This window comes from Phacochoerus africanus, chromosome 11 (genome assembly GCF_016906955.1).
Source record: "Phacochoerus africanus isolate WHEZ1 chromosome 11, ROS_Pafr_v1, whole genome shotgun sequence".
In the NCBI taxonomy this organism is placed as follows: Eukaryota; Metazoa; Chordata; class Mammalia; order Artiodactyla; family Suidae; genus Phacochoerus; species Phacochoerus africanus.
Window position 1 is genome coordinate 120,791,732 of NC_062554.1, and position 18,777 is coordinate 120,810,508.

General features: G+C 39.9%; 1 protein-coding gene across 1 annotated transcript in view; it reads right to left on the reverse strand.

Moving 5' to 3' along the window:
- Positions 1–424: 424 nt before the first annotated feature.
- LOC125111753 (torsin-1A-interacting protein 2-like) overlaps positions 425–18,777 on the reverse strand; it is a 32,875-nt gene continuing 14,522 nt past the window's right edge. Inside the window, exons 2-5 of the mRNA XM_047753820.1 lie at positions 9,060–9,237; positions 6,353–6,880; positions 3,502–3,603; positions 425–2,515 (exon numbers count right to left, since the gene is read on the reverse strand). Coding sequence (XP_047609776.1) covers positions 1,755–2,515; positions 3,502–3,603; positions 6,353–6,880; positions 9,060–9,093 — 1,425 coding nt within the window. The 5' untranslated portion in view covers positions 9,094–9,237 and the 3' untranslated portion in view covers positions 425–1,754. The remainder of the gene's footprint in view (positions 2,516–3,501; positions 3,604–6,352; positions 6,881–9,059; positions 9,238–18,777) is intronic.

The following is an 18,777-nucleotide window of genomic DNA, read 5'->3' on the forward strand; positions in this document are numbered from 1 at the left end:
TTCAGATTCTTTCTTTCATTTCTAAGTATAACGTATCTTGCATTTTTCTAATTGTTAACCCAACGGTACTAGCTGGTAAAGAAATGAGCTGCACTATACAATGTTCCATCATTGCATAACAAGTAGACAGTACGGGAAAGTGATGCTGACATACCCATATAAAAATCCACTGTGCAATTGGTGATTTTTTTTTTTTTTTTTTGGTGCAGCGCCGTGGCTTGATGTGGGATCTCAGTTCCCAGACCAGGGACTGAACCCAGGCCACAGTTGTGAAAGCATAAAATCCTAACCCCTAGACCACCAAGGAACTCCCTCAATTGGTTATTAAAATCTGTTCTGCTTAAAAGGCACTGAAACTCCCATCTTACACAATTATAAAATTTCATTCGAGGGAAACAGAAACAAACTTTAAAAAGCATAGAAATATGCTAGTAAATATTATTTATTCATTCCCACTTTTCATCTGTAGGTCTTTATCTTTCAAAAACTGCACGTTTCTAAGATAAACCGGTTTCTAAGATAAACCTGTATTTCATTCTCTTCCTACTCACGAGTTCTAATATATTCATTTTTTTAACCATTTCCTATGTTCTAAGATGTTTTTTCACTTAATGATTTTCGAGCTTCATCGGTGGAACTCTTTTTTTTTTTTTAATTTTATTTTTTGTCTTTTTAGCTATTTCTTGGGCCGCTCCCACGGCATATGGAGGTTCCCAGGCTAGGGGTCGAATTGGAGCTGTAGCCACCGGCCTACGCCAGAGCCACAGCAACACGGGATCCGAGCCGCGTCTGCAACCTACAGCACAGCTCACAGCAATGCCGGATCGTTAACCCACTGAGCAAGGGCAGGGACTGAACCCGCAACCTCATGGTTCCTAGTCGGATTCGTTAACCACTGCGCCACGATGGGAACTCCGGTGGAACTCTTTATTCCAATTAAATCTTAGGGAGGGTCTCAATATAGAAAAGGGGCAAAAGCAGAACTGCTTTGATCCAGTAGGGAGGGGTGTCTGCAAACAGATGGAAAATCACTGCTCTCAATCATTCAAGAAAGCTGAAGCAAAGATACAGCCAACTGGAATTTCTTCATTTGCAGTGACTATTGTTTCCAATTTCTAAGAACGTTTCTCAAGTTCAGCTGCTTTTACCTCGGCGCTCATTTGACGGGAGAAAAACAGAGCTAGTGCCTCACACATAGTACTTCGGTAAATAAGTATGTGGATGCTTATTTCCTTTTTCATACTATTCAAAAGTGCAAAGACGTGTGTGATATAATCCCACACCTAGGTTATTAAAATCAGTTTTAAAAATATTTAACATGTGATAGAAATTTTTTTTTAAAAATTTCACTGCTTTGTAACTAATTGCTTTACTGCGAGCCCAAATACGATCCAAAAGGCTCCTCAGACTCAAGAAAACAAAAATCCCCTGTAGGTACTCGGAGACGATCATCTGCCCGTGCATGGATTCTGTTGCCCTATTTTTGGATTAAGAAAATACTTCTCAGTTTTACATTCCTGATGTGCTCGAAGGGCAAGGGGAAAAGGTCAGATCAACTTTTAGCTTTGTCAAGCGTAGATCAGAAGGATTGTACCAAACGTTAAAAAAAAAAAAAATGCCAATTTCGAAAATCAGCTCGTTTGTGCCTTCCAGGCTGTTTCCTCGCATTCAGCAACCTCCTTCCACATAAACGGAAGCCTTTTCAACTGGCTTTTTAATAACCCCACGCCTCCCACAAGCAGTCTGTGCGTGGCTTAGAGAAAGCAGCCGTGTTCTTCGATGCTCCTCACGGGCTGGACGGGCAGCACCAGGTGGGAAATCCGGCTCCAGAGCCCGCTCAGTTTGTCGGAATCCATGTGGTTGAAGGACCGGGGGGTGTGAGCGTTGGTAAACCTCTCCCAGAGGAGATCGCGCACTTTCTCTTCCGTTTCCCTTGGGCCGACACTTGCTTCCAGCGTTTCCTCCTCCAGCAGGACGGTCAGGACCAGGGCCACGTCTTTAAAGGCGGCGTTCTCGTGGTCGCAGTACTTGTAGAAGATCAGGGTGGAGCCTGCAGGGAGGGACTCAAAGCGATGTACCACGGCAGCCTTCCTGCCCTTCTCGAATGCCGAGCTCAGCTCCAGGTCCACCGAGTGCTTCACCGCATCACTGTCCTGCCAGGTTCTTCCAGCCCCGTCGATCTGAATGGCCGAGACTTTCTGGAAGGCTGTGTAGGCATCTGCGACGTGGTGGCTCAGGCACTTCAGGGTCTCTCTTCCCTCTTGAGCTGCTGTGAATATGAGGGTGGCTGGCTCGGTGGGGTTCGAAGCATTGAGGTGCTTCTGGAGAAACTTCCGTCCTCTCTGCCACACAAAGGAACTCTGGCCCGGAAACTTGGCCTTCAGTTGGCTGAAATGAACCAAGAAGGCCTCCAAAGCTGGATTTGGGGGCACTTGCTGGGCTGGAGAGGAATAGTAGCTATGAACTGAACTTAGTAAAACAAGAGTCAGAACCAAGAAGCCAATAAAGATGGAGCCTGTCAGAGAAAAGAGAAAATGAAATGAAAACAAAAACAAAACTGAATTGAGGTGGATACACTACCAAATTTTACTGGTTGTGGTGAGGTTCTTTTGCCTAAATCTTGTCAACTCTCAGCTACTGAAGGTGACGAGAAATACCTTTTCTTTAATTTCTTACATAGGTGAACACACAGCATCTTTGTTAAAAGGTAAAAGCTAAGCTTATGTAATGAATGATGTGATTTATAAATGAACTAGGCGTACATTCTATCTTCTCAAAAGTATCTACTACCTATAATAGGCCATTTTTTCCTAAAGGAACAACACGTAAAAATGCCACTGGAGAAGTTAACACTCTCTCACAGAAAAGGCAGTTTTAACAGGGAACCATATTCAATATCTTGTAATAACCTATAATGGAAAATAATTTTAAAAAATTGAATCATTTTGCTATACACCTGAAACTAACCCAATATTGTAAATCAACTAAAAAGGAAAAAAGACAGTTACAGTGTCTTTGTTATGAAAAACCCTTCCTCCTGCAGGAATTCCCGTTTGGTTAAGGATGACAAAATATTGGCAACACCCCTAAAGGGGAAAAATGCCCAAAACTCTACTGCTCTATTCTGATAGTACTATCAAACTTTTCTTTCTCTTTTTCTTAGGGCTGCACCCGTGGCAGCCATATGGAAGTTCCCAGGCTAGGGGTCAAATTGGAGCTGCAGCTGCCAGCCTATGCCACAGCCACAGCAATGCAGGATCTGAGGCATGTCTGCGACTTACACTGCAGCTCATGGCAATGCCAGATCCTTAACCCACTGAGCGGGGGCCAGGGATCAAACCCGTATCCTCATGGATCCTCGTTGGGTTTGTTACCGCTGAGTCACAATGGGAACTCCACCACCAAACACTTAAAAAACATATTCAAACAATTCAAATTTGATGGTTTTCTAGGAAGTTCTCTGAGGATATATGAATGTGGACCAACCAGTTTTATTCTCACCGTAGCTCAAAAAATCCTTTTTATTAATCTTTCTTATGGTATCCTGTGCATTCTCTTTGTTTTCTTCCAATTTTTGTGTTTCCTGTTGGTGTCTCTCAGCCTCTGGGGAAAAACAGAAGGTTATTTTTAGACAGTGCACTAATGAGTATATATGCCTTCATACGTCTTACCAAAGCAAAGAATTATTTGATAGAGGGATTTCCATGCTTCACGAAATTTTGTTTTATACAAAGTTAACTTTTCTGTCTTTTCCTTAAGGCTCGTTATTACCTTGATTCCAGTTAGAAGAATAAAATAAAATGCTCTGACATTCATTTAAGGACACTGTTGCTACATCTACAATTCTTCAGTGGGCCTTATGTCAGGGACAAAGAAACAAGCATCCTAATACCGCAGCTGAGCCTATTTGAAATGGAATCCAACAACATGTACAAAATTAAGGGATTTAAGAAAAGTTGGCTGTCACAAGACTTAACATCACCGGGCAATGACCCTCTCATTCCAGTGTTCCTGTCTCCAAAGGCTCTTCAAGACTCCCAAGGACACAAATAACAGATGCTAAGTCGAGAGACAGGAGAGATTACTGTGCAGTCATAGCTTACTCTGCAAAAGAGCTTACAAAAAGCCAGCTTGCAACTTAGCGAATGAGGTATATGAAGCAACAAGATTAAGAAAATTTATAAACTATATAAAATTGTGGCTGTGAGGTGGGACACCGATCTTAAAAATGTATGCATGGAAAGGAGGGCGGTATTTTATAGACTCTAAGCTAAGTGGCTCTAGAGTCTAAATGTGAGAGTCTAAACCCAGTCATGTACCTCATATAACAGTGAAAGCTGAATACTGCCCATAACCCTCCCTGGAGAAGTAACTCAAGTGGGATATTCTATTAACATAAAGGAGCAGAGCCATCTTCACCCATCGGAGAGAGTTCACTTAGTTGTATCACACCAAAGAGTGGGTTTTTAAATATCGCATCACAGAATTTAAGGACTAAAAGACTCTTTAAGGATCACCTACTCTAGCCCCCTACCTTACCTATTGTGACAGGAAGTCCAGGGACGTTCAGGGCTTTGCCTAAGGTCACATAAAGAGAAGTGGCCAAAGTGAGACTAGAATGTGGTTTCTCATCTCCTAGATTAGCTCATTCCACTATATGAAGTTGCTTCCTACACATAAACTCTGTCTTTAAAACAGTATTTTCTTCCTCTACGCAGTGAGCCTAGTGACACAAGGCTCATTGAAGAATTGTGGATGTAGCAACAGCATCCTTAAATGAATAATTCTGATGGCAGATAATGGCCCATACAAATCGCATCTATTCATTCACTCAACAAATATTCATAGGCATCCCTGCTGTGGCTCGGCGGGTTAAGAAGCCTCCTGCAGTGGCTTGGGTCACTGCAAAGGCATGTGTCCGTTCCCCACCTAGCACAGTGGGTTAAAGGATCTGGTGTTGCCACAGCTGTGGCATAGGTTGCAACTGTGGCCTGGATTCAGTCCTTGGCCCAGGAACTTCCATGTGCTGTGGGTGCAGCCATTAACAAAACAAAACAAAATAAAACCAGCAACAAAAATATTCATGAAGTCACTCCTCTGTGCCAAGTGCCACTGGAACACAATGAATGAGAGGCACAGCCCTTGCCTTCACTGAAGTTACAGACTATGCTAATGATTAGCTAATGAAACATAATTGACATTAGCCACTGCTTTGTAGCGAAAGAGGAATTTCTAGCCCTAAGTCAAGTCCCTGGTGAACAGAATGTCTTATTTATATATTCCTTTGCTCTGGCAAATAGGCATTTAAGACTGAGCTCTTGGAGTTCCCGCTGTGGTGCAGTGGTTAACGAATCCCACTAGGAACCATGAGGTTGTGGATTCAATCCCTGGCCGCACTCAGCAGGTTAAGGATCCAGCATTTTGCCATGAGCTCTGGTATAGGTCGCAGATATGGCTTGGATCTGGCGTGGCTGTCACTGTAGTGTAGGCCAGCAGCTGTAGCTCCAATTCGACCACTAGCCTGAGAACCTCCATATGCCCTGGGTTTGGCCCTGAAAAGACAATATACAAAAAAAAAAAAAAAAAGACTGAGCTCTTCAGAGTACTTATAAAATATAAATCCACACAATCTAAATCCATACAATCACGGAAGGTACAAACTGGCAGAGACCAGCTAGATATCATCTTGTCTGACCTCCTCATTCTACAAATAGGAAACTGAAGTAGCAGGAACTCGAGAGACTTGCCTAAGGTCAGCCCAAGTTAGGAGGTGGCAGGGCCACAACGAGAATCCACATCGCTTCAGTTCCAGTTAAAGCCTTAGCACATGCAACCATTATCTTCACAAGGGAAGACAAGATGCTTGTTTTCCTTCATGTACAACTGGGGAAAATCAAGTATAGAGAAATTAACTCGTTGGCTCAAAGTCCTATAAAACTGAAATGTGGCTAAGTTAAGGGTACCGTACCACTGACGTTGGTTTTAAGATATACCTATCTCTTGATTTATGGAGCATCTATTTTCCCCCAAAGTAGAAGACTGTAAAAAGCGAAAGTAAAAATAGGCTCATGAGCCATAAAAAAATCATACTGGAGTAATACAAATAAAGACTGGAAAAATGCAGCTTATGTGTGAGAAGCAACTTACTGTAGTGGAATGAGCCAGTTTAGGAGATGCGAAACCTCGTTCTAATCTCAACTCAGTCCTGTCTCCTTCTGTGGCCTGGGGCAAGGTGCAAAGGCCCTACTCCTAGGAAGGAAAGAGGGGCTCTCTGAAATGAAAGGCCCCTCCTATGCTGGGCTCCCAGGGACAAGCAGTACAAACCAGGACGACAGCTCGGCGGTTCTCTTACCTGGAGCCAAGAGTCGCTTCCTTAGCGTGTCCTGGCTCGGGGTGTCCAGCCTCGCACTGGAATGACCAGGACACTGGGTGTCCTGAAGGTCAACAACAGGAGGCTCCTGTGAAGCTTGGGGTCTGCTGCCTATGTCCTCAGGGAGGGCTGCGGAGCTGCTCACCAAGGGGGCATCTGTTCTTTCGACCATGTCACTTGGAGAACAGTTGGGTTCTGGGGGTTCTGGATCCAAGGAGTCTTCAGCTGGACTTTCTGGAGGGAACTGATGCCCTTGTTCTCCATCCGGCAAACTCGGGCTGTTCTCACTTTCTTCCTTTGGATATTTCCCATAATTTGTTTCAGCGGGACTTTCTGGTTGATCATCTGCATCTGTACTTCCTGGGCCAAGTGATTCTATCTCTTGATGGTCTTGGTTAAGACCAGAGGCAGGGTCTGGGGTCTGAGCTTCTTCAGTGGTCCTTGCTGGGACTGTAGTGTCTTGTGCCTGAGTATTTATTGGTGGATCATTTTCCAAATCCTTTTGAGGGTCTATTGAGATAAAAATTTATGATTTTTTTATTGAAAAAAGTTTCCTTATATTTTTTGTATTTTTACAAGGTCCCTGATTAATAAAAACACTTATACAGATTTTTACGGCTTACAAGGCACTCTTCCTAAACACTGTTTCTCTAGATTTTCACTAAAGGTGATTGATTAAACAAATTTATTATCCTGTTAATAAATCTAACAATATTAATGTGAAACTATTTTGACCAACAAACCAACTGTTGGTAGTATTAAATACATCCTCTTTCCTAGTGAAATAATGGATCTAGGCAAGAGTCATCAATAGCAACTAACATCATTATGCAAAAGGCTGATGAGGAATTTTATAATAGGTGGACCAGAATGACAACTGCTGAACCCACTGATCAGTCTTAACACCACAAAAAGAAGGAAAACCAGGCATCATTAACCTTCTGATTCAATGCAACTTTTAGAAAGTACACTATACCACCTATGAAGCATTCTTGCCAACCTGAAGCTAAATCTAGAGCTCACTACCAGTTTCCAAGAAATATAGGCATGGAGGGCTATATTAAATTATGCCTAAGGAGGAGTTCCTATTGTGGCTCAGAGGTAATGAACCCGACTAGTATCCATGAGGATGTGGGTTTGATATCTGGCCTCCCTCAGTGGGTTAAGGGTCCACTGTTGCTATGAGCCATGGTGTAGGTCGCTGATACAGCTCAGACTCCACGCTGCTGTGTCTGTGGCACAGGCTTGCTTCTGTAGCTCCAATTGGATCCCTAGCCTGGGAACTTCCATATGCTGCAGGTACAGCCTTAAAAAGCAAAAAAGCCTCAGGAATATAATCAGCAAAATCTGGAATGAGGGAAATTCTAATAACAGCAAGAAATAAGAGTAAATGGCAAGATAAGGAAAAAAAGAGGGGCAACTTACTGATTAAGAGCTGAGACACAGCAACAATGCATGGACAACATTATTTAGATCCAGTGTCCAGCAAACTAACCGTTAAAGAAATAATTTATGAGACAATCAGAAAAATTTGAACATCAGATATTTGATGAGACTAAGGAATTACTGTTCATCTTTTAGGTATGACAAAAAGGAATCCTCATCATTTAAGAGATAAGTATTCAAGCATTTATGGCTAAAATTATATGAGGTCTAGAATTTGGTTCAATTCAAAGATATGGGGGTAAGAAGAAGTTAAGGGAGTATAAATCAAACATTAGTCATATGTTGATGGCAGATGAAGCTGTTTGATGGTACATGGGATTCATTTCATCTCTCTCTCTCATTTTATATATATTTGAAATTTTCTATAATAAACCTTTAAAAAAAGAGCAACCTAAAAGATATAGCAATCAAAATCAATATGTGGCCCAAATGTAAAGAATAAAAAAAGTTAAAAAACCCAACTGTGAAGAAAAAAGATTATGAGATAACTGGGGAAATGGGAATATTGGCTGTATATGTGATGACAGTAAAGAATAACTATTAACTTAGTTTTGAGGTAAGATGATGCTATTTTGGTTCTGTTTTTTAAAATCTATCTTTAAGAGATGTAAGCTAAGGTACTGACAAATGAAATGATATAACGTCTGGGATTTGCACTTAAATAGTCCAGGGCAGGCAACGAGACTAGCATTATGTAGGCAAAAGATGAAGGGAGATACTGAGTACACAGGAGTTCACCATACTGTTGAACTTTTACATATTCTAAAATATCCTTAATAAAATATTTCAATATGCTCTTCTCTTCTGAAGAAAAGCTACTTCATATTTTGCCTGTTTTATAGCTCCTATATATACACATGAGCAGGGTAAAGAATTTAAATGTCACCTTTCCCTATAACGGAAAGAGTCTCCCTCTGAATCTATAGCATGTCACAGCTTACTTCATGTTTTAAAATACAACTGTAAAGATGTGTCTGCCATTTATTTCAGATGCACTGTATTGTTCCAGTTCTATAGGTTCCTATCGTTGGAGTCCCTAAAACATTACTCATCTTCATCATCTGAGCCTGGTATTATGGTACAATTCAGGAAGGATGAAAAGAATAAGAATCACAACAAATCAAGCACTTAATGAACTTGTTTTTCACTTTCGCCCTTCAGTTTTAGTCATCAGAGCCTTCCTCTCTCAGCACAGCCCTAGCTTCCTACAGCACAAACCTGGTGCTGTACAAACTCGTCTTACCCTCCGGAAGATCCCTGAGACCTGTGTCGGTCATGTTTGCGCTCTGTCTCTTCAGACTTTGGGATCCTTTTCTCTTAGTGTCTGGCTTTTCTCGAAGGTGTCTTGTTTTCTTCTTGTCCCAAGCCCCACCAGGCTCATGCTTCTCCGGGACCCAAGAAACAAAGCATATATACGGTGACTAAAATAAAATGAAAAAGATGCATGACTTTTTATTCACCCGTGGGAGAAATGCCAATTTCAGCTTGATTTACTAAATCAGTTTCATTTGAGAAGTATTTTATTTCCTCTCTAAAACCTTTCTAGTGAAGAAAAAAAAAATGTTTCCTGGCTTTCATGAGGATCATATTCCAAATCCTAGACTACAAACAGAAAAAAAAAAAAGTTCAGATTATTAACCTTGCATAGATGCCATAACCTCCTAATACATTGCAGTGGGTCTGGAAGGATGTTAAAAATTAAAAAGTAAGACCAAGTGACCAAAATCTTGAAGAGAACCTCTTCGAAACTGAAAGGTAATTCTAAGTGCAAAAACCTAAGTCACTGAGCTCATCACTGCAGAGTTCCTTTATGTCGTCAATTTCTGTCTAATATCAGTTTCTCAGAGTTTGCCTTTCAGAAGCTTTCATGTATCATTAACAAGTAACAGTGAAGAGGGCCTGCCTGCTTAGATGGCTACCTTGGTATTAGAAAGACATACACAGTTGGCCTTTTGTCACCACTTTCTTTTTTTTTTATAATGGTTTTTATTTTTTTCGTTATAGCTGGTTGACAGTGTTCTGTCAATTTTCTACTGTACAGCAAGGTGACCCAGTCATGCATACATATATATATTCTTTTTTCTCATATTATCATGCTCCATCATAAGTGACTAGATAGTTCCCAGTGCTATAGAGCAGGATCTCATTGCTTATCCATTCCAAAGGCCGTAATTTGGATCTATTAACCCCTAAACTCCCGATCCATCCCCCTCTCTCCCCCTCTCTCTTGGCAACCACAAGTCTGTTCTCCATGTCCATGATTTTCTTTTCTGTGGAAAGGTTCATTTGTGCCTGTCACCACTTTCTTAGTGGTTTCCTCACAGTATTCATTTATAAAATACGGAGACAAATATCTCTTTATCCAATGCCCTATCCATTGCCCTTCTATGCAGTGCTCAAAGAAGACAGATAAATTATTACTATGAGCTGTATATAAAAGGAACCAAAATCAAAGGCAATTTATAAGCAATAAAAACTTAATTATATCATTTTATAGTTAAATCTTATTGTTTGCCCAAAACCATACCACCCCAAGTTACTTAATCTTCACCATCTATAAAAATCATTAAGGATTGCTATGATTAACTACAAAAATATATGTGAAAGAGCTTTGTAAAGTGTTACATTTTTTTGATAGCCTAGTTGGGAATCTAACCAATTAGCCTCTTTTGTATCTTTCTCACAACACTCTTTTGTAAAGTTTAATTTTTAATTCCAAATGCATAACACAGATCTTAGGATAGAGTAAGAGCCCTATCCTTTCATTCAAAATAACTGAATAAATGACAGAATGCGTGAATGTATAAGAAAGAGTGGTACCAACTGTAAACTGGAGGTGAAGGAAAGGGTTAAAAACAGGCTTCCTTTCTGCTGATGTGAACACTTAGAAACATGTCTCAGACTTGGAGGGTTCCCTGTCACCTTTTTATCTTCTTCAGCCTCCTGGGACTAGGCTTCCAGCTCTCTTGTTTCATTTCCATCATGTGTTGCAATGCGGGTTACCTCCTATCCTAGTTTGTGACAATATAAAAGGTCCCCAATCCTTTAAAAATAAAAATCCAGTGACACAAGTTTTAGAAAGAAGGAGTTCCAGTTGTGTTGCAGTAGGTTAAGGATCTGGCATTGTCTCTGTGACGTCATGGGTTTGATCCCCAGCCCAGCACAGTGGTTGAGGATCTGGTGTTGCTGTAGCTGTGGTGCAGTTTGCAGCTAGAGCTTGGATTTGATCCCTAGCCCTAGAATGTCTATATGCCACTGGTGCAGCAAAAAAAGGTTTTTAGAAAGCAAAGATGCTAATCACAGCAACTGTATGGTTCCTCATAATAAAAACTAAAAGGTACCTAGTAATAAATCTAATAACACATATGAAAGAACTTGAGGGTGGGGTGAATTTTATGGTATGCAAATTTTACCTCAATAAAACTTTTAAAAAATGAACTTTAAGAGACAAAAAAACTATAAAACTTTACTGAAGGACACAAAACAGACCTAAGTAGAGAAATATACTGTGGGTATAGGCAGTAAAATTCAAAGACATTTAATGCCAATTCTTTCCAACTTAATCTAAAAATTCATTGCAATTTGAAACAAAATCTTGATACATTTTTTTTCAAGGCTACACCCATGGCATACAAAAGTTTCCAGGCCAGGAATCAAACCCATGTCGCAGCCATAACCAAAGCCATAACAGTGACTATGCTGGATCCTTAACCTGCTGAGCCACTGGGGAACTCCACTGAGACAATTTTTTAATTGTTAGATGTTTCTTATAGAATGAATAAGCTGATACTAAAATTCACAAAGAGCAGTAAAGGATTAAGAAGAGCCAAAATAATTCTTTTTTTTTTCTTTTTTTTTTCTTTTTATAGCTGCAACCTGTGGCATATGGAAGTTCCTGGGCTAGGGGTTGAATCAGAGCTCCAGCTGCCAGACTATGCCGTAGCCACAGCAACACCAGATCTGAGCCACATCTATGACCTATGCCACAGCTTGTGGCAACACCGGGTCCTTAACCCACTGAGTGAGGCTGGGGATAGAACCCTCATCCTCATGGATACTAGTTGGGTTCTTAACCTGTTGAGCCACAATGGGAACTCCAAGAAGAGTCAAGATAATTCTGAAGGGAGAAAAAAAAGATTTCTGAAGGAAGGGAGATATCTTTACCAGATATAGCAAGTCATTAAAACCAACAGGGCACTGGTGCAAGAATAGACAAACGCTATGCATAACAGGGAGCCAAGAAATATATGCATACATAAGAAAAGGGAATTGAGTAACAAAAGGGAAAGAATGGATTAATGAATAGTTTTGGCCTTTTCAAATGGGAAAGAAATTTGATTTCTACCTCTACAAAAATCAATTCCAGATTAAAAACCTAAATGTAAAGAGCAAAACTTTGAAATTTTCAGAAGAAAGTATGGAATACCTTTACAACCTCAAGGTTTTCTTAGGCAAGATATAAAATATTCAAACCATAAGGGGGCATTTGACAAAGGTGATGACTCTAAAAATGTTTCTCTTTATACAAACCATCAAAATCAAAATTAAAAGATAAATTCACTGGCAGAAAAACATCAGCAATTCATATGATCATCAAGGGATCAACATCTAGAATAGCCAGAATACATAAAGATGACACCAAATCAGTAAAAGGCAAATAATGCTATTTTTTTTAAAGTGGGCAAGAGATGAACAAAATGCAAAATACATTAACGATGAGATACCATCTCACAACCATCAGATTGGCAAAAAAAATTTTTTTGATTAGGCAATACCAATTGGTGGTAAGAATTTGAAGATAAAGGGACCTCTTACACTTTACTGGCAATGAAGTAAGCTGTTACTACAACTATGGAGAGCAGTATGGCAAAGATCTAGTTAAGATACACATATTCTATAAATCGGTAATTCCGCTTTTATATATGTACCTTAGAGAAACTTTTCTGCCACAGCAACGCCAGATCTGAGCCGAGTCTGCGACCTACACCACAGCTCACAGCAATGCCGGATCCTTAACCCACTGAGCAAGGCCAGGGATCGAACCCACAACCTCATGGTTCCCAGTCGGATTTGTTAACCACTGAGCCACCATGGGAACTCTGGAAGTGGATTTTTTAAATTGTGCCATATTCCTTTTTTTTTGTTTTGTTTTTTTAGGGCCGCACCCATGGCATATAGAGGTTCCCAGGCTAGGGGTCAAATTGGTACTGTAGCTGCTGGTCTGCACCACTGCCACAGCAACACCAGAACCAAGCTGTGTCTGCGACCTACACCACAGCTCACAGCAACGTCAGATCCTTAACCCAATGAGTGATGACAGGGATCAAACCTGCGTCATCATGGATACTAGTCAGACTCACTTCTGCTGACCACAAGGGAAACTCCAAATTGTGCCATATTCCTAAAAGGTAACACTATATATAGCAATCAAATTAATGAGCTATATATCTCAAAATTTTCTAACAATATAGCATTTATATAAAGTTTAAGAAACAGAGTGATTCAAAAATAATCAAACAAATGGAAAAAAATGAAATATTGATATATACCATAACACAGATTAATCTTAAAAAAATGCAATGAGTGAAAAAAGCCACACACAAGATTATATGCCAAATGATTCCATTTATATGAAGTTCTAGAACTGCCTATGGTATACATGACGGAAAACAGATCCGTGGTTCCTACAGGAAGGGGTACTCAGTGGAAAAGGGCATGAGAAAACCTTTAGGGTAATTGAAAGTATTTCATTTCTTTAATTGAAGTAGTGGTTACATTTGTCCTCAGATTTAAAATCTGTACATTTTATTGCATGTAGAATATCCTCAATAAACTTTATTTCAAATAAACAGAACTGAAGGCTTTAAAAAATGTATCACTTGGAAACTGGATTGCAGCCAATAAACAATCTGCAAAGGAATCATCAGATATTTCTATAGTCTTACAAACGCTCAATATACGCCCTTCTTGTCACAAGGCACACACTGTTTCTCTCGGACCCTTTGTAATATATTGCTGTTCATAGCTGAAATGATAGTCCTTCAAGGCTACAAGGAAGAAGTGGTACAAACCACGGAGGTTCTTGACACATTCTCATACGAAGTCCCCAGGTGAAGTATCTGGGAGCCACTATTCCAGAGGCAGGTCAATCTTTTCAACAGTGTCCGATCCATGCCAGGAAATGTGCACATTAGGAAGCTCCAGACTGTGTAAGAGAAGTGAGGAAAGTGGGTGTGTTGGAAACTTTCTGCAGCTATAGGAAAAACCATTCCATAAGCATGTCCAGATATGTATCTCTTTGATGGTTATCTTCTGCAAAAAGGAACTGAGGAAGATCCACATGCTTCATTTGGCACAAAAGGAATTTACTTTAGGCGAATCCCTTACAAGTTCAATTGTGCAATGCTGGTTTTCAGTGCCCATTTGTGGAGGTTATAATAATTCATTTTTTTCCACCTAAGTAAAATTTAGCCTTATCACTGGTAGTGATCTCCTCTTCCCTGTGACCCTGAAATTTGCAGCGAAACTTTGTCTTTAACGATCTGCATGAGGGGCTGAACCAGGTTAAAGCAGTAAGGTTTTATTCTCCATTTATGAAGAATGCACCAGATAATAGGCTGAGGGATGTCTTCTTAATTTTGAGATCCTGAAACCTTCCTGAAGAGGGACACAAATTTGTCTCATTGCTTCTTCAGTTGTGGCTGTTCTGTGCTCTGTCTCTTAAGATGCACCCTTTCTGCTCCATCTCAATGTACCAAATGGTAATGCTTTGACAACCTGGTAGGTGTTCATTGTCTGGTATGCAGAATGACTTTTATACTGCAGTAATACAACCAAGTTTAGCAGACACCAAAATACAAAAGTGTTGTAAGGGTGACTCTACAAATTGATGTATAACACATGTTTATATGTGAATGTTACTGAGCAATACAATTTTGAAAGTGGAGTTCTTGCTGTGCTGCAACAGGATCGGCAGTGTCTTGGGAGGTGGCGGGGGGGGGGTGCAGGTTCAATCCCCAGTCCAGCACAGTGGGTTATGGATCTGGTGTTGCCACAGCTGCAGCTTAGGTCACAAGTGAGGCTCAGATCTGATCTCTGTCCTGGGAACTCCATGCGCCGTGGGGTGGCCAAAAATTTTTTTTGGGGGGAAAGTGTTCAGTTCTTTTTTATTGCTCTGTGCATTGTTTAAATACATATAAAAGATTAAACAGAGGAACAGAAAGGATACATGCTTGCTTCTGTAGAGGAAAAGACAATGAGAACGAGAATCTATCCATATCTGTATCTTTAAAAAAAAAAAAAGAGGTGTATGTGGCAAAATGTTAGTGTATTTTATCTTTTTTTTAAATCAAAGTACAATGATTTGCATGTGTTAATTTCAACAAAGTGGTTCAGTTATACATACATATACACCTTTTTAATACTCTTTTCCATTATGGTTTATCATAGGATATTGAATATTGTTCCCTGTGCTATACAGTAGGACCTTGTTTATCCATTCTAAATGTAATAGTTTGCAACTACTAATGCCAAACTCCCACTCCATCCCTCCTCCATGGCAACCACGAGTCTGTTCTCTAGTCTATGAGTTTGTTTCTCTTTCATAGATAAGTTCATTTGTGTCATATTTTAGATTCCACATATAAGTGATATCATTTGGTAGTTCTCTTTCTCTTTTTGACTTCACTTTATGATAATCTCTGGTTCCATCCATGTAGCTACAAATGGCATTATTTCACTCTTTTTTATGGCTGAATAGTATTCCATTGTATACATGTACCACCTCTTCTTTCTCCATTCCTCTGTAAATGGACATTTAAACTGCTTCCATGTCTTGGCTATTGTAAATAATGCTATGAATATTAGGGTGCACGTATCGTTTTGAATTATGGTTTTCTCTGGATATAGGCCCAGGAGTGGGATTGTTGAGTTATAAGGTAATTCTATTTTTAGTTTTTGAGGCACCTCCATACTGTTTTTCACAGTGGCTGCATCAACTTACATTTCCACCAATGGAGTAGGAGGGTTCTCTTTTCTCCACACCCTCCCTAGCATTTGTTATTTGTATTTTTTTTTTTTTTTTTTCTTTTTAGGACCACACCCAAGGCATATGGAGGTTCTCAGGCTAGGGATCAAATAGGAGCTGTAGCTGCCAGCCCATGCCACAGCCACGTCAGATCTGAGCCACGTCTGCGAGCTATACCACAGCTCATGGCAACCCCAGATCCTTAACCCACTGAGTGAGGCCAGGGATCAAACCTGCGTTCTCATGGATCCTAGTCAGATTCGTTTCCACTGCGCCACGAGAGGAACTCCGCCATCTGTACTTTCTCACAGTGGCTACTCTGACCAGTGTAAGGTGGTACCTCATTGTAGTTCTGACTTGCCTTTCTGTAGTAATTAGCGATGGTGAACATCTTTTCCTGTGCCTACTGGCCATCTGGTGTATCTTCTTTGGAGAAATCTCTATTTAGGTCTTCTGCCCATTTTTCAATCTGGTTGTTTTTCTGTTGTTGAACTGTAGGAGCAGTTTATAGATTTTGAAATTTGAACCCTTGTCAGTTATATCATTTGCAAATTAATTTCTTCCTTTCCATAGAATGTCTTTTCAGTTTATTTACTTTTTTTTTTTTTTTTGCTGTGCAAAAGTTTCTAAGTTTGCTTAGGTCCCATTTTTTTATTTTTGTCATTATTTCTATTACTTTGGGAGAATGACCTAAGAAAACCTTGGTATGATTTATGTCAGAGAATGTTTTTCTTATGTTCTAGTTTTATGGTGGGATATCTTATTAAGTCTTTAAGCCATTTTGGGTTTGTGTATGGTGTGTCGGTGTGTTCTAACTTCATTGATGTACATGCGGCTGTCCAACTTTCCAACAACGCTTCCTGAGGAAACTTTCTCCCATTGTATATTCTTGCCTCCTTTGTTGAAGAGTAATTGACCATAGGTATATGGGTTTATTTCTGAGCCCTCTATTCTGTTCCATTGATCCGTGTGTCTGTTTTTGTGCCAATACAACATTGTTTTGATTACTGTGGCTTTGTAATATTGTCTGAAGTCTGGAAGAGTTATGCCTCCTGCTTGGTTTTTGTTCCTCAGGATAGCTTTGGCAATCTGGGTCTTTTATGGTTCCACATAAATTTTTGGATTGTTTGTTCTCATTCTGTGAAAAATGTCATGGGTAATTTGATGGGGATCTCACTGAATCTGTAGATTGCTATGGGTAGTTTGGCCATTTTAACAATATTAATTCTAATCCAAGAGCATGGGATATCTTTCCTATGTTAATGCATTTTTGGATCTGGGTACATAGATGAATGTTATGTTCTGCAATTTTCTGTATGATTGATGCAGTTAATAAATTTTTAAATAAGTAATAAAATACATTAGCTTCTATGAGGAAAAATAAGAAAAAGAAGGGCCCACAATGAACTTACATTACAGAGGCACACTTCAACCAGAGCCTCCTGTACATTTTGTCACAGTCAGCTGAGAGGAAATAGGACAAAGAAAAGCTACTGCAAGAACAAAACTGGGGTTGGGAGAGCAGTGGGATCTTACCCAACTTCTACTCCATCCTAGAAACCTCAATCTTAGGATGTATGAACTATTAATCTTTCTTCTATTTTACAGATGAGGAAACTGAGATACAGGGGTTAAGAATCTTACACAAGAACACACAACCAGTAAAGGCAAAGTTAGGATTTGAACTCAGGTAGCCTGGTTGTGGGACCCAAGCTTTTAACCATGACACTAAAAACAAAACAAAACAAAAAAACAAAACAAACCCAAAACAAAAAAACAACTTATAGCAAATGTACTACCAAACACCCTGAGTCTAGGTTCGAATTGTGACTCAAGCCCATATGATCTGGGTGAACGTGCATGTATTCTTCAACTTTTCTCAAACTGCTTATTTTAATGCATTGTGGAAAGTCTCAGGTAATATAATAAATTATGTAGCAATTACACCTAACATAATTATGATTATGAATGGGCCTAAAAATGTGATGAGGTTCTGCCTTGGGTCATCCATCCCTCCAGGCCTCTTAATCTTTACATCTGAGACCATTTGACTCACACCAACTACAGATTCAGGCTCGACCTCAGTCCCAAGATTAATCTTGTCCTTCACCAGAAAGGATTTAAGAAGTTTTCAGTAATTCAGCATCAAGTTCTAATCATTGGCTTTAACCTTGTTCTAAATAAGACTGTACCTTATCCCTAGTTCTAACTTCTGCCTCATTCTCTTAGAACTTTGATAGTCCTTATGACTTACTATGTGCCACATGATTGGCATTATGTTATCACATTTAAACCTCAACCATATGAGGTATTGCACAACCTATTCACAGATGAAGAAACTGGGTAGAGAAAGGTTCAAATGCCCAAGGTCATTTAATAGCGTCAGAAGTGGACAACAAACCCAGGTCAGCTGGCTGCAAGGCCATTATTCTTCCTCTGTAACAAGCAGTTTTCAAGTTGTATTCCCAAAGTTCCATAGAGACTCAAGGGCTGCCAGGGAAGACTGAAGAGAAGTGATATGGCTCAACTCACTTTTACCAGACATCTCCATTATGTGGATTGCCACATACCCTTTGGATGTCATGAAATTCTTTCTTGCATGCCTGCTTGCCTGGGCTACCTCCTCCTCCAACTTAGAGATGAATCTTAACTCGGTCACGCACAACCCAAGACAGACTCCTATTTAGTAGACATAGTCTTTCCAGTTGCCCCAGTGTGTCTCCATGAAACTTCCCATTCCTAGGTCTGCATTAAAATACCAGAAAGTAGTTTCAGAAGTCATTTTAGAAATGGCCCCCATTACGTGTAAGTACTATGGGCAACTCTCCCACTGTATGGGCGTAGAGATTGATACGGCTCACATAATCCAAAACACTGGATCATTTGCCATGAGAATTAATTTTAGGAATACACTTATACTTTAAAGTTCATTATT